The 16,199-nt window shown below is 56.0% G+C and overlaps 1 protein-coding gene across 1 annotated transcript in view; it reads right to left on the bottom strand.

The window, feature by feature from the left end:
• Positions 1-16,199, bottom strand: part of POLN (DNA polymerase nu) — a 185,782-nt gene that overhangs the window by 8,918 nt on the left and 160,665 nt on the right. The window contains exons 20-23 of the mRNA XM_081254005.1: positions 14,965-15,047; positions 9,522-9,653; positions 4,487-4,597; positions 1,925-2,003 (exon numbers count right to left, since the gene is read on the bottom strand). Of these exons, the coding sequence (XP_081110131.1) occupies positions 1,925-2,003; positions 4,487-4,597; positions 9,522-9,653; positions 14,965-15,047 (405 nt within the window). The remainder of the gene's footprint in view (positions 1-1,924; positions 2,004-4,486; positions 4,598-9,521; positions 9,654-14,964; positions 15,048-16,199) is intronic.

Raw genomic sequence — 16,199 nt, 5'->3', positions numbered from 1 at the left:
AACAGGGATGGCCACAGGGTTTCTGAATTCCTGGATGAGGATTGTCACCAAAAAGCCCCAGACCCTCATATGCCACTTCCCTTACCCATCCCACAGAAACTGGAGATGGACCAGACCTCCTAGACGTAAGGTAGCGCGGACACGGAACAAGTGGCACTAGCGCGGGCCCCACACACCCTCGCGCGTTTTACCCTCAGAAAAGACACAGGTGACCAGGATGCACGGATTCGGGAGCCAAGCAGAAAGCCACGAGGAACCCCGGATGGAAGAGACATCTGGCCTCGCGTGTGCGTGTCCCGGCGACTGGGAGCATTTCCCACTCGGCTCCCGCCCCCTCCCCTCCCACAGCTGCTGCAGAAACCAGAGACAGCACCCCAGACCCTGGTGCAGCTACCGCAGGGCACCTGGGGTAGCGCTTATATCCTGCCGGGTCTCAGGCTTCTCACCCTCTGTCCTTCCTCCCAGCCCTGGGGTGACAGCCGGGGTGTGGCTGCTCCTTCCCAGGGATGTAAGGTGAACCACGGACCAGAGGAAGTGCCCGGTGCAGGGGCTGCAAAGGCGGAGGCCAACAGCGGTGGAGCCTGGGAAAGTCTTCTCCCCTCTCCTTTACTAGGACACGACCCCACAGGCCAGGGCCTTTGCCCCGGACACACTTCTCTACAAAGTTGCTGAAATTGCCAAAAGAACGTAGGCTAAAACATCAAAATGAACAGGAGGAAACATCTGAAGAAGTAAAGGTGGAAGCTTGTTAAGCAAAGATGAAAGATCTCAGGCAAGGAAAAAATCCCATGCCTTGAGGATGTAAAATAGTATCAGAAGCCAAGAGAAAACCATAAGCTCACATGGAAAAGGGTGGCCACAGGCCAACAGGCCCCTGTGTCCCAAAGGTGGCGGGAGGAGGGTCCAGCTGTCCTCTGTGCTGGTGACGCCCCGTAGGGATGCGGGGGAGTGAGCAGACACCCCTCAGGGTGGGGCCCGTGAGACCACTTAACGCTTCATAAATTTTCACCACCTAACCCACCGTGAGCTTCCTCCCCAGGTGCAGACAGGCTGACGCCCGGGAAGGGCTCCTCAGCAGGCAGGCCCACGCTGGCCCACACGTGGAGCCTAAGAGGGCCCAGAGGGGTGGCAAACAGACCTGGAGACCAAAAAGGGAGGGAGGCAGACCTCCTGGGGTCAGACATACTCGCTTCTCTGGGGAGCCCAGGTGGGCCGCCCGGAGCGGACCCTGGAATTCGGGAGGAGAACCCACCCCCTCCCACCTGCACCCAGGCCAGGACCTTGGGCGGGCCGAGGGGTGGTTCTGGGCCAGCAGAGCCTGGGACGAGCACGCCTGGTCACCCAGACCCCCGGACACTCCCTCTGCTTGGGGTGTGTACCCAGGAGAGCAACCGAGGCAAACGTGGAGCCTGGCGAGAGCCTTCGGGGCAGGGATGGCAGCAGAAGCCGGGCCTCTGGCTCGCTTATCAGGGGCTGGGAGCGGACGCAGTGTGGAGCCCCGTATCCTGTCTGAGGGGCCGCGGGGCCCACCCAACTCTGAGGTGGGCAGCTGCGTGTGTACCCCTGGGGACGTGCCCGAAGGGGTTCGGGCTCACTGAGGGGAGACATTTCTGCACCAGGCAACCTGGGGAGACTCAGCGTGCTCCGGCGTAAGTGGGCCCTTGGACGCCTTGCTTAGCCCCAGCTGGGAACAAAGCGTTCTCCTGGGAGTGCTGGGAGCACCTTGGCTGAAGCGGGTCCCTCCGTGGGGGTCAGCGAGCTTGTCCGGTCCGAGCCCCGGAGGGAAGTGGCCAGTGTGGCTTCGCATCCAGGAGGCATCTGCCCGCAGGCCAGGCGCAGAGCAGCAGGCCGCCCACCCGAGCCTTGCGGAGGGCAGGTCCGTGCCCTGGGCTGGGCCTGGGCCGGCTGGCGCTCACTCACTGACCTGGCCGTAAGGATGGGGGACGTGGCCACTGCTGTGAAGAGGTGGATCATGGCCATCTTGCAGAGGTCCGCGGCCGAGCCTGTGAGGCACAAAGGGCGCTGGTTCATGAACAGTGTGAGGCCTGGGGCCCCGCAGCCCTGCCCGCCCAGGAGGGCTGTCTGAATTTTCTACACTGTTTAACACATGACCCCACACCCAGCAGGTGAGAACCACAGGGATCTACCATCTCTCAGTTCTTGTATGTGTGGCTGGGCCTTTGCTCAGGGTCTCGCAGTCTGAGGTCGGTGTGGACCTGGCTGTGTCCTCATCTGGGGCTCCACTGAGGAAGGCACACTTTCAGATGACAGGTTGCCAGCAAAATTCATTTCCTTGTAGTCACATGACTGGGGTTCCCGTTTCCTGGTGGCTGTGGCCCTCAGGTCTGTGCCACGGGCCCTCTCCCCAGCGTGTTTGCCCCTCCACGGCCAGAATCTCTGACTCTGACCCCTAAACATTCTTTCAAGGGTCCACCTGATCAGCTCAGGCCCACCTGGGATGTCCCCTTCTGATACGCTCAAGTCAGCTGACTGGGGACCCTACACCTGCCGTATAACACGACCTGCCCCTTGGAGCAGTGTCTCAGCATGCTCACAGTTTCTGACCACACCTGGGCTGTGCCCGCTGCACCAGCTGACAGGATGACGGAGCCCGGACGGCGGCCATGGGCTCAGCCCCCACTCCCTCAGCCCTCCCGCTGTGCAGCCCTTGAAGCTGGCAGAACCTTAGCCTCCCAGTGTGTGGAGTGGGGCTATGATATGGGCTTCTAGGACTTGGGCGGGATCAATCACATGGTCAGTCAGGCACTCTGGAGGTGCTGGCCAGCATAGGCGACACGCTTGTTCCAGCACCAGGCAAACAATGGGTGTCTCAACAACCGGTTCAGGGCTTCCCTGGTGGCGCAGTGGTTGAGAGTCCGCCTGCCGATGCAGGGGACGCGGGTTCGTGCCCTGGTCCGGGAAGATCCCACGTGCCACGGAGCGGCTGGGCCTGTGAGCCGTGGCCGCTGAGCCTGCATGTCTGGAGCCTGTGCTCCGCAACGGGAGAGGCCACAACAGTGAGAGGCCCGTGTACCGAAAAAAAAAAAAAAAAACCGGTTCGGATCATGGGAAACAGACTGAAGTTCAGGTTTCCATTCCTGGCTTTAAGCTGCTCTAGCTGTTCAAGGCTCCTGAGGTTCACGAAGAAATAAAAGGTCCCAGTCAGTGGGCCGCCTCCCTCCACTGCAGGGTCACACTTCCCACGAGCGTGGCAGGAATGCTGGACGTGCAAGTCTGGTCTCTGCGACTGACCTGCCGGCCGCGAGGGGTCTCAGCGCCACGGGGACCCTCTGCCGGGGCTGGGATGTCGGGAGGCTTGCTACTTTAGGAGGAGGGGCAGAGCCAAGAGAGAGGAGGTGAGGGGCGGGGGGAGCAGAGCACGGGTGGGGTGGGATGAGGGAACAGGCCTGCCGGGCCCTGTGTCTGCCCAGGTGGAGGGACAGCTCCCTGGTGGGCACCGGCTCGGCTCAGCACGGGCAACGGCAGGTCACTTGTCCCGTGCTGTCCCGGCTCAGCTGGGAGATCACCTCTCCGGGGGAGCTCAAAGCGTGGCCAAGCTTCCTGGTCAGCTTCCCGTGTGGAGAGGTCTGCGTGCAGTTTTTTCTCCAAACCAGCTTCAAGGCCGCCTTGCACATGCCTCAGGGACAGAGGCGGGTGGTCGTGAGCCAACCACGGCCTCGCGTGAGAGAGCCGGCCTGAGACGCAGAGCCCTCTCAGGGTTGGAGGCTGTCACTGTGCTCTGCTCTCGTCTGGGTGGTCACACCGGCGCAGGACCCGGGAAGATGCTACATGAGCCCAGAGCCGGTCCCAGCCGTCCTCCCACAGCTGCCACCGCCTCTCCTGCTCGCCAAGGCTGAGCTTAGCCGGGCAGCGCCGCCACACCGGCCTCTGTGCAGTACTCACTGAGGACTTGACCTTCCTGCTCCACCATCCATGCCTCGCACTCCACGTCTGCTGGGCCTGGGCCACCCTCCTGCTGCAGAAACCCCTCTGGGGCTGGGGTCCTACCTCCAGTCTTCGTCTCTGGGCCCAGGGACCTTTGTTCTCCATCCATGACCACTGGGGTCATAGGTGGGGACATTGCCCGACCCCCAGGCCCCCAAGGCCTCATCAGGACAGCGCCTAGCGCCGCCTCACACCTGCCCTCCACGCAGAGACTGTTGCTTTGGCCATTCTAAGGAAGACTGACGGATCCGTGGTGGGTGCACTGGGGTTCGGATGCCTGCCAAGGATGAGGGCTGTGGCGGAGAAACCAGGTCGAGGGTCAAGGGACTGAGCTCCAGGTCTGACCCTGGCGCCGGCCAGATGACCTCCTGGAGCCTGTCTCCCGTCTGGCCTTGTGGGGTGCGTCGCAATCAGGAGGGGACCAGGTGCTGAGCACCTGCCCTGTGGCTCCCAGCAGTAACCGCCAGGAGGACGAGAGCAGGATATAGCCTGGCACCAATCTCCTGGGGCTGAAAACCGAGAAGCAGAGGGGCTCTGGCACCTTGCACCACAAAGTTCACCGCCTGCCGCTCTGCTTGAGCCCGGAGCTGCGGGTCGCGTGCACGGATCCTCGGCAGCGGCCTCCTCCTGCCCATGATGGACACCACACAGCCTGCGTTACATGAAGGAAGAGCAAGATGAGAGCAGCAGTGAGCGGGCGGCGCGACGCCCTGCTGCATCCTCCCCTTTGTGGGCACAGCTGCTCTCAGATTAGGTCCTGGGGCCCCGCGGGAACCCTCCCTGCTGCAGCCGGAGCAACAGTGCCAGAGCTCCGCCCTGAGGCCTCTGGGTCTCTCTCTAGGGCAGGTGGGTTCTGTGGTGGGAAAGCAAGGACAGCAGCAGAGTAGCCTTTGCTTGCCTGGTGGCATGTTTTGCACACTTTCTAACTTCTAGCTGTGCTTAGATCTGATGTAGGACAGGAAGGGCTGTTTTTACACTATAAAGGTGAAAAACCACTTGTGGTTCTTGGGGACAGAAGTAATTCTGGACAGTGTGGCAGCTGGAATTGGGGAGAAAAGCATTAATCCTTAGTTCACTCAAGGAGGGGTTGATGGTCTGCGTCAGAGACCACATCCCTACACATGAGGGCACATCCAAGCTTTGTGGTGCCCAAAGCTTCCATAATTTGGGGTCCTCTTTAAGAGAATGAATGCAGAGGTGCTTCAATGGTTATGTTCCTGACCAGTGAGAACTTTGGTTTTACTAGGTGTTGGTAAGAACTAAATCCCCAACTTACACGTTATGTGTCTGAGGATTGGAAGAATTTCTCACGTATGCAATAATTATAAAAATGACAGTGTATTAAGCACCTGCTACAATGCCAGGCAACGTATAATTTAAGTCCCCTAACTGTGATAGGCAGCGAGAACAGGGAGAGCCGTGCTTCTGACTGGCACATTCCAGTCTCTGTCTCTGTGTGTGTCTGGTGATTTTTCCTTTTTTATAAAATTTATTTATTTATTTATTTTTGGCTGCGTTGGGTCTTTGTTGCTGCACGCCGGCTCACTCTAGTTGTGGCGAGCGGGAGCTACTCTTTGTTGTGGTGCACAGGCTTCTCATTGTGGTGGCTTCTCTTGTTGCAGAGCACCGGCTCTAGGTGCGTGGGCTTCAGTAGTTGTGGCACATAGGCTCAGTAGTTGTGGTGCACAGGCTTAGTTGCTCCACAGCATGTGGGATCTTCCCGGACCAGGGCTCGAACCCATGTCCCTGAATTGGCAGGTGGATTCTTAGCCACTGCACCACCAGGGAAGCCCTGTCTAGTGATTTTTGACTGGATGCTGGGTATTGTGCGTTTTATGTTGTTCAGTGATGGGGTTTGGTGTTTTCCTTTCTTTGTTTTTTTAAATTTATTTATTTATTTTTGGCTGCATTGGGTCTTCGTTTCTGCGCGAGGGCTCCCTCTAGTCACGGTGTGCGGGCCTCTCACCATCACGGCCTCTCTTGTTGCGGAGCACAGGCTCCAGATGCGCAGGCTCAGTAGTTGTGGCTCACGGGCCCAGCTGCTCTGCGGCACGTGGGATCTTCCCAGACCAGGGCTCGAACTCACGCCCCTTGCATTGGCAGGCAGATTCTCAACCACTGCACCACCAGGGAAGCCCCTGGTGTTTTCCTTTCAAGAGTGTTAGGCAGGCCTAAGGTACTTGCAGATTGCCTGATCCTTTTGAGGCCCACTTTTAAGCTTTGTTAGGGTGGGTTTAGAGCAGCTTTAATCTAGGGCTAGTTTAGACGTACTGCTAAAGTGTTACCCTTCTGGGTGAACGTCTCAGATGTCCATTGAGCACCCTCCATTCCAATGGTCAGAACCCAAACATCTCCTGGCCCTGTGTGCACTCTGAGATTGTTCAGCCTGCTGCTCCCCAGAAGTGATTCTGCTTAGTCCTGTGGAGTTTCACTCTCTGCACACGTATCTTAGTGTTAAGGACAGACGGGGGACTCCTCTGAAGTTTCATGGAGACTTTTTCTCTATAACTTCCTCCTCTCTGATAGTCTACCTTGCAAGATCCGGTTGCCTTTGCCTCCCAAACCCAATCCTTGTCTCCTCAACTCAGCGAGGCCACTGTAATCTGCTTGGGCTCCCCTCCTGCACTATGGTCAGTGGCCCTAGATACAGGGTGTCAGAGGGCTCCCCTCCTTTGCTTCTGTTCTATCAGAGACCAGAGTAATACACTGCCTATGATCCAGTGTCTGGAACAGTTGCTTCATACATTTTGCCCAGTTTTCTAGTTGTTTATGGTGGGAGAAAAGTCTGAACTTCTTTGTGGCCCGAAGTAGAAGCCCCTGGTTCCATACATTACAAATCTTGTTTCCAAGGCTTGCAGTGCTGGCGATTATAGCTCCTGTTCACACTGTGAGATGACCTCTGGCCCTGCACCTTCCTGTTACTGCACTCGGGAAGTGGGAAGGCATGGAAGGAATGCTCCCGGAAGCCATCCCTGTGCCAGGACGGCTAGCACCCCTCAACCATGCATGGAAAGAGCAACAAACCTCAGGAATACCCACACTGAGATCCGAACTAAATGAGTCACCAATTTGACTTCCCCTTAAGCCGGATTCAAAAAATAGCTGTGGCCACAGCAATGCCACATACCATGGAAAGGAGTACGGTGGAGGAGGGTGGAGGGGAAGAGACAGCGTCTTAGTCAATTGCAGTTAAAGTACCCTGCTTTTGCCAATTTTACAAAAGATGTGACCACGTGAACACACTGCAGGGCCTCTCCCGGGGCCTGGGAGGACGGGCCCACACAAGGAGGACCCTGAACTTACAGCTTCATCAACATTATGGTCAACCTGCCTGGCCCACCTGTCCACCCCCGGGCAGGTCAGTGAGCCTGCAGGGAGAGCGCAGGCTCACACCACCTCCTTCCCTCCTTGCCCTGCTGTCTACCTCTCACCAGTGGTCCCCCTCCATCCCACCTCCCGGGAGTTCCTGAGCTAACAGCCGCGTCACTTCTCGCAGGTGCTGGCTCTGATCAACTCCCCTCCCAATCTCTTTTCCACAGTCTTGCTGGAACAATCTGCGAAAAATGAAACCCAGGTTCTTTTAGTGACCTGTGTAGTGCTGTGCAGAGTCTGGGCGCACACCTGCCTCTTCCTGGCCCCCGCCCCTCCCTGCCGGCTCTCCCTGGCCTCTCACCTGGTCTTGCTCAGGTGTCACCTCTTTTTATGTCACTGAGGCTGACAGTCCCCAGGGCTGCCCTCTGCTGCTCTCTGCCTAGTGCCCCGGGATTCTTCCCCACTCAGGATCCCATCTTTCTGACACCGTCTGGATGTACTTGCTCACTTGTGGGTTACGTTTCCCTGGACTGTGTCTCCAGGAGAGCCAGGAGATCCTATCCCTGGTGCCAACACAGTGCCTGACATGGGTAGTCACCCAACAAATGCCTGTAGCATAATTTAATGACAGTTGAGCGTCTGCCCAGAAATGTAATTGCTGCGTCAAAGGACACGCATGCTTCACGCTGGCAAGCGTAAAGCTCCATGGCCCTTCGAGAAAGTTAAGTGCAGGGCAGGGATGCAGAGCCGTGCAGCAGAGAGGCACTGGCTGGGCCAAGCTGCATGGGGGTGGGTCCCGGCCTGGCACCACCTGTTTTGTTAGCTGTGTGAACTCAGGAAGCTACTTGACCTCTCGGGGCTCATTTTCTTCTCCTGTAAAGCAGGGTAACGATGCGACCCAAGCTTTTGAGTTGCAGTGAGGATGACGTAGGCAGTTATGGGCAGCCGTGGACACCACGCCTGGCCACGCTGTGTGGCACGAGGGCCTGCGTCTGATTGTCCCTCCTCCTGCAGTGACCCTGGCTCCGTGCACTCAGCAGCGCTGGGTTCTATCACTGTTTTCACATTTCATAATTGATAGTATTTTATTTTTCCCAAGTGTGGGGCCCCAGCGAGGAGGCTGCAGGCGTCGACCCGGGCTGTGCAGCCTCCGTACGGTTCACCCCCAGGCCCAGGAGCCGAGGCCTGTGAGATGCTCACTGGGGGATAGAAACGGTTTCCCGGCTTTCTCGAGCCCACAGGAGGCTGCAGGAGCTGAGCGCTGACCCAGCACAGGCTGCTGTCGGGATGTGTGGCCAGGCCCAGGGGAGCCTGTGGGGCTGCCCTGCACTCACGGGCTCCCGAGAGAAAGGTCATCAGTGAGCCCCCGGGAGGATCCCGGGCGCTGCGGGATGTGCCAACCCTCCGTGATCCCACGTGTGCTGACTCTCCGCTTCCCACGTGTGCTGACTCTCCGCTTGCTCTGTGGCGACCACTGCTCTCTGTTTTGCGTCTGTTTCCTGAGCTTCTGCTCCTACGTTGATTTCCTTCCTTCTTGTTTCTTTAATCTACTCTGCTGCTCTTTCCCAAATGTCTTGTGTTGAATACAGTCATTTATGTTCAGAAAATTTTCTTTCTTTTTAAAACACTCTTTTAAAGAATTCCTTCATCTCTAAGTGAAGGTCAGCTTGGCCATGTCTTACAGTTTTTCATTGAGATACTTATACTGTCATTTATTGCTAAAATGCGTGTCATTTGCTTGGGACTTCTTTTTAAAATCTTAAATCATTTAGGAGTGCAATGATTTTTCCAAATAGGGAGATGGATGGATGGCCACACATATTGATATAAACTACCTTTTTATTCCACTGTGGTCACAGAACATGTTCTATTTGATATTCCTTGAAATCTGTGACCAAATTGTGGCGAAATTTTGTAGATATACCACATGCTTTTCCTAAGAACATAGTTCTCCATTTTTAGGTGCAGGATCTCTCTCTCTGTGTATCTACCCATCTATCATTTCTAACTCAAGCTTAGTATTGTTGCCTCAAGAAGAGCCTGGCTTTGGACCCTCCTTACGTGGAGCCTTTTGGTCCCATTTATCCAGCAGGGGCTGGATGCTCACCCAGTCCCCACCCACCCCGCCCCCATCAACCCACCACCCTCCCATCTGTTCACCCACCCACTGGAGGAGCAGGGCCTGGGAGACCACCTGGCTACTGTAGAGAGGGCACGGGAGAGGGAGGGGGACCTGCCGATGGCTTTGGCAGTAGCTGGCTGACCTGTCTGGTGACATCGGGCAATGGTTGCTTGGGTGAAGTCCTTGATTTTCTTGTACTTCTGCAAAAAACTCTCCAAAAACTGGGCAGCTTCCTGAACAGGAACTCCAAGGCAAGCAGCAAGCCGCTCCTTCCCTGTGTGAGCAGAAGCATGATCAGAGGCCAGCCTCTCACCCAGCAGGTTCCAAGGACACGAGCCACCAGGCAGTGACCACCACATGTGGAAGTGAGCCCACAGGAGGGATCTTGGAAGACTCGGTGCGTCAAGGCCCAACTGGCACCACTGGTCTCTTCTGATTGGTCAGGATGGTGTTGGCTTTGGCTTTACAGACCAAGTGCTCAGTGCCGGCCAGTCTGGATGGGAGCCTGTTAAACATTTATTTATTCAACAATGTTGACTGAGGGCCTGGCAGGTGCTGCAGGTGAAGCCCTGGATGAAGGAGCTATAGTCCCTGCTTGCAGCCTGTCCAGAAGGGAGCCTGTTTCTAGAACTGGGGGAGGCTGGAGAGGGGCGGCAAATAAAAGAGGAAGGGAAGTTTCCAGTGCCAAAATATGAGGAGCTCCCATCCTTGGAATGTTTTTTTGAGACAAAAGCTTTTTGTCCAGAACAATATTTGGTTCCTAGAGGACGCAGGTGTTCTGGACAAGCTTTTTATAGCAAGATCTCTGGTCAGGATGACACTCGAGTTCCAGGATGGCACCCCAAGTTCCAGGAAACACCCAAGTTCCAGGACAACACCCTGAGTTCCAGGACGACACCTCAAGTTCCAGGATGACACCCCGAGTTCCAGGATGGCACCTGAGTTCTAGGATGGCACCTGAGTTCTAGGATGACACTCAAGCTCTAGGCTGGCACCCCGAGTTCCAGGATGGCACCCGAGTTCTAGGCCGGCACCCCGAGTTCCAGGATGGAACCCCAAGTTCTAGATGACACCCAAGCTCTAGGCCAGCACCCCCAGTTCCAGGATGGCACCTCAAGTTCCAGGATGACACCCGAGTTCCCGGATGGCACCCCGAGTTCCAGGAAACACCCGAGTTCCAGGACAACACCCCGAGTTCCAGGATGACACCTCAAGTTCCAGGATGACACCCCGAGTTCCAGGATGACACCCTGAGTTCTAGGACAACACCCAAGTTCCAGGATGACAGCCCGAGTTCCAGGACGACACCTGAGTTCTAGGCTGGCACCCCGAGTTCCAGGATGGCACCCGAGTTCTAGGCTGGCACCCTGAGTTCCAGGATGGCACTCGAGTTCTAGGATGACACCCAAATTCTAGGCCAGCGCCCCGAGTTCCAGGATGGCACCCTGAGCTCTAGGCCGGCACCCTGAGTTCCAGGATGGCACCCGAGTTCTAGGATGACACCCAAGCTCTAGGCCGGCACCCCGAGTTCTAGGACAGCACCCCGAGTTCCAGGATGACATGCAAGTTGCAATCGACTCCAGATCCCAGGAAACAACTTGTTCGCTTTCTATCAGTGCAGATTTTCTTTTCATTACTTTTTGTGGTAAAATATATACAACACAAAGTATGCCATACTGTAAATTAATTTTGAGTGTTCCAGAATTTCATATAAATGGTGTAATAAATTACTTACTATAAATACTGCTTTGTATCTGGCTGTCTTCTTTCATTTGCCATAATGTTTTGAGGTTCATCCATGTTGACAGCTGTATCAATAGTTTGCTGTTTTTTTAAAAATTGAAGTGTAGTTGATTTATAATATTGTGTTAGTTTCAGGTGTACAGCAAAGTGATTCAGTTATACCTACCTTTTTTCTTGAGTATGGATCGGGTTACCCTCTTTCTTCATATGTTTAGTAATTTTGGATTGTATTCTGGCTATTGTATTATAAATGATATGTTGTAGACACTCTAGATTCTGTTATGTTTCTCTCAGCAGTGCTGATTTAGAAAAAAAACCAAAACTTCAAACTTTGTCCCCCTGCAGTCAGCAGTAGCTGAAAGCTCGCATCAGTCCCTTCAGCAGTAGCTGGGCTGTTTGAAGTCTGCCCTCATCACATACAGTCAGGGGTCAGCCAGAGATCTGGGCAGAGTTCAAGTCCAGAATTCGGGGTTCTCCTTTGACTCTCCTCTTTCTGAGATTTCTCCCTTCACTTTCCAGATTCACTCGCTGCCCTGACCTCTTTCCTCTGCTTTTTATTTTCCCCAATTAATTAATTAATTTTTATTTTTGGCTACTTTTGGTCTTCGTTGCTGCACGCAGTCTTTCTCTAGTTGTGGCGAGCGGGGGTTACTTTTATTGTGGTGCGTGGGCTTCTCATTACACTGGCTTCTCTTGTTGCAGAGCATGGGCTCTAGGTGCGTGGGCTTCAGTAGTTGTGGCATGTGGGCTCAGTAATTGTGTCGCACAGGCTTAGCTGCTCCGTGGTATGTGGGATCTTCCTGGACCAAGGCTTGAACCCATGTCCCCTGCATTGTCAGGTGGATTCTTAACCACTGTGCCACCAAGGAAGCCCCTGTCCTCTGCTTCTTGAAGCCAGTAAGACCCTGGATTTCTGTCAGAGTTTTAGCCACACACAACACGGACAGAGGCTTGCCTTCAGGTGAAGAGCTACAAAACGGGAAACTCACCCTGTGCTATTCCTTCCTTCCAAGTGTTAACCCACCTCCTATTTCTGTCTGCTTTTGGTCACTTTTCGGTACCTTTAGGTAGTTGTTTATTATACTTTAGCATACTTTCTAGTTGATATCTGTGGGAGGGTGGTCTGATCGGAGTGCCACGGCCACTGCCGGAAGTCACATTTCTCTTTTTGTGTCTACGGCTGAGAAGGAATTCCTTTCCCTTCCTCTGTAGAGCTGTTGGGATATCCCAGGGTCTCTGCACAGGAAGAAAGCCTGCTTCTGAGAGAAGCCCGTGATGTGGCAACTCTGAGAGAAGCAGAGATGGGCTGAGCCGGAGACCGAGGGTCCGGTCACTTCTCCAGGCCCTGGTCCTCATTCCCCATGCCCTTGCCGGGGGGTCTGTCACACTCTAAGGCCACCGTGCCCCTGCCCCCCAAGTAGGACAATGTTTGGCTCTGTGAGGGCTTCTGTTCCGTGCTTCGTATTCATGGGTCCCCACTTCCGACACAACTTCCCTTCACACTTTGATTCAACTGATCAGGTTCCTGCTGTTTCAGTTGTGAAAATGCAGGCCTATCTCCGTAGGTGCACCCCTGGGAGCACGGATCCCCTTGGCGGGAGCGCGAGGTACCCTACCTCATAGGTCCCACGTGAACATACAGTTTGGCTTTCCCCACAGAGGGCTAATTGCCTCCCGTGTGTGTGTGTGTGTGTGTGCGTGTGTGTGTGTGTGTGTGTGTGTTGCAATTTTAAGTTTAGGAAGGAAATCTTCACTCCCTTTCCTCCATGTGCTCTTCGTCCCATGCTGAACTATAACAGCTTCTCACTCTTGTTCACAGCTCCAGGGCCTCGTGAGAGCCTGGCACTCGTGGGCCTCCAGGGATGCTGGCGCAGCCCTGACCGGCTCCTGCACATCCCTTAAACTCAGCCCGGCCTGGCGAGGGGCCTCCCCTGGGCTCAACAGTCGTACTGGACGTCGCCGATCACTCCGTGCCGTCCCCGCAGGCCTGCTCATGTGTCTCATCGGACAAGCGCCGGCCCCTCGGAGCAGGAGGCCTGGAGCCCGGCAATCGGTGCGCACCGGCGACGGGATGTGGAGTGAAGTTAAGATGCGCAGCGAGGAGAGTCAAGGGTCAAGCTGACACTAAGAGTAGCAGGAGCTCAGGGAAGGATGGGGGAGCAGGGGTTTCTTCCCGGAGGAGGTGCCTGCTGCCAGCGGGCCTGGGGGCGCACAGTGCTGGGCAGGCGGCTGCGTCCAGTGGGCTGAGGGCAGCAGTGAGCCCAGGGCCTGCGCTCCGGGCCGAGGCCTGCAGGCGGGCAGGCACTCCCATTTCGGGGGGGACAGGTCTCTGGTGGCAGAGGCCTGGTGGCTCCCAAGCCCTGGGGAGAGGGGCTGAGGGAGGTGCGGGGACCAGGCTGCCCGCGGGCTGTGGGTACGTCTTCTCGCTTGTCCCGGTCCTGCTCTCCCTCTACGGTCTTTTGCCATCCTCACAATGACCACGACCCTGAAGCCAGGCTGGGGCCATGTGCCCCCAGCACCCAGAGCAGCTGCTTCCAGACCCCTTGTGTTTAGATGAAATCACAGCATTGCAACCCACAGGAGCCAGGCAGTTGGAAGCTTCTCTTCTGAGTTTCCAAAGGGCCCCAGCAGCCCAGGACGCCCGGCCCTTCAGGAGACAAAGGCCCTGCTTCATGCATGAGGCAGACGCAGCCCAACAGGTGCACAGAAGCCCGGCTGTCAGGTGGCGATGGGAGCAGCGGACACGAGGCTCGGGGTGGGTACCCTGTCAGCGTTAGGGCTCAAAGCAGCGGCTAATGACTCATTGCTTATTTATAAAGTGGAGCTCTTTTCCTCTCCAGAAAATAACAAAGTGAATACTCCAGAAGGTGCCAGACCGACAGGAGCAAAGACTGACTCTGGGTGCACCGGGTAGCGGGGGCAGCGGGGGAGGCCTGCCGGCCAGAGACTGGAGCCGAAGTGCCCCTGCCCGAGTCCTGGCTGAGACCACAGCCCTGGCAGATTTGAAGCGGGTTCCAGACTCATCATAAGCAGGTCGGTCACTCATGGTCCGGGAAGAGGCGCTTTGGAATCAGGTCATACGGCACCACAGTCACACTGGAGAAGCCCGAGGTGGCTCCTACCTACAGCTGACTACATGTTTGCACAGTTTTGCACTGGCAGCTCTTCCCTGAATGAACACAGGGTTTCTACGGCAGGGAGGGACCCTCTTCTCCGTGTCTTTACACAAGCCCCTCTCCTCAAAGTGGAACTGAACCAGGAGGGGCCTACACGGGCCTGGCCACCAGGCCACAGCCTCTCCTGACCCCCTCCCTCAACTCCCGAGGGGTGTCAGGCCCACTGATGCAGCAAGACCGAGAGGGAGAAACAATTTAAAAGGCTCAGAGAGCCCACGGTCAGGAAGGGAGAGGAGAGGGTGGGAGAGGGGAGGGGAGCAGGTTGCTCTGCCTTGGGTCCTGGGGCTGGAAAAGGGGAGGGCAATAGGGTGACGACAGAGGGCTCCTGGAGCATCTCAAAGCACAGGAGTGGCCCCCAGCAGGTGGTGTGATGTGGGGTTGGGGGAGGCTTTGGTCAGCCCTCACTTCTGCACGTCTACTCTCCGTGCAAAGGTTGCTGGGAGCCCTGAGGGTTAAGGGCGTGAGTGGTCTGACTGGTGTCTAGTACATCACAAATAACATCAACATGTGTGTAAATAGCAGCACACAGGGATGCACAAAATGAGCTCCATGGGCTGAGAGTGATTTCTGTAAGTCACAGCCACATTTCAACGCAGGTGCACAGCTAGAGCCACCTCCATCTGGCCTACAGGTGACACCAAGGCCTTAGGCCCACCCACAGCCTACCTGCTCCATAGACCACCGAGTACACCACCTTCTTGGTCTGCTCCCTGTCTGCGTGCGTCACACGTTCTGGGGAAATGTCCTTCCTATGTGGAAAGATGACATGTTGTCAGGCACGTTGGCACCTGTCTGCAGAGGTCCTCAAGGGTCCAAACCACATGCATCCCCTCACACCCCAAGAACCACTTCAAGGTCAGGCCTGTAGTATGGTAGGGGAGACATCTGTGTCAGCCCGGCCCCTCCGAACAGATGCCAGCCAGGTTCTGGGGTATCCACACCAAAACCAAAAAGTGGCTCCACCACCGGAGTGCCAGGCAGACAGGAGGAGGCCTGGGGCCTGGGGCCTGCCTGTGGGTGCTGCAGTAGGGGCTGGCTTCTGGACCTTCTGCAGGATTGGATAAGCAGCCTGTGCCTTGCCTCCTACAGAAGGAAAGGCCCTGTCCTGGCGTTCAGACAGAATAAGAACCAACTCCACACCCGACAGCGTGCAATCATGCCACTCCCCAAAGATTAAAGCTGAGCCTGAGAAGCACAGGGGCCAGTGGGCACCCAGGGCCCCTCCTCCTTGCTAGGCCATCCTCGCCTAGCCATGTGCACACCCCAAGTCTCCCTGATGGAGTGAGCACGTCAGATTAGCAGATACAGAGAGAGAGAAAAGGAAGAAAAGGGAGCCAGAAAAAGGAGCCTGTCCAACCACTGTGGGCAGCTCTGTGTTGGGCCCTCCTGCAGTGCTGGCCTTCACTCATGGCCACGGGGTGAAGCTTAGGATCTGTTCAGGGATTTGGAGTGTATGGGCTGCCCTGGGCCTGCATGTGGCTTCTAGATTTCCCGGTATGCACAGGGCTTTGAATGCCCTATTTCCCAAAGACCCTCTCTCCCCAGCTTTTCCTCCCAAGCTTTCAGGCTCTGTTATCTGAGGTCTTCTGTGGTTGACCTTAGGATGTTTTCCAGCAACGCGGCCACTTTTCTGACTGGAGACAGTTCCGAGATGGGGAAACAATGCCCGCGTCAGTCCTTTGGGCAGCCCCCGACGAGTTAGGACAGACAAACACTATTCTTTGCGAATAAGGTCTGTGCCTGGAAGCAGGGACAGGGTCCCACTCTGGGCAGGAGGCTGCTGAGTCGTGGGAGTGGTGTGGGCCGAATGAAAACACCACAGAGCCCTCCTGTTTTCAGTTGCTTTCTTCTTGATTCAGAATTTGTTTGGTTGCTGTAAACTGCTGACTGTTTTTCAGTGT

This window comes from Mesoplodon bidens (genome assembly GCF_964165515.1).
Source record: "Mesoplodon bidens genome assembly, chromosome: 1".
NCBI classification, from domain to species: domain Eukaryota; kingdom Metazoa; phylum Chordata; class Mammalia; order Artiodactyla; family Ziphiidae; genus Mesoplodon; species Mesoplodon bidens.
This window is presented reverse-complemented; position numbering and strand designations above follow the sequence as displayed.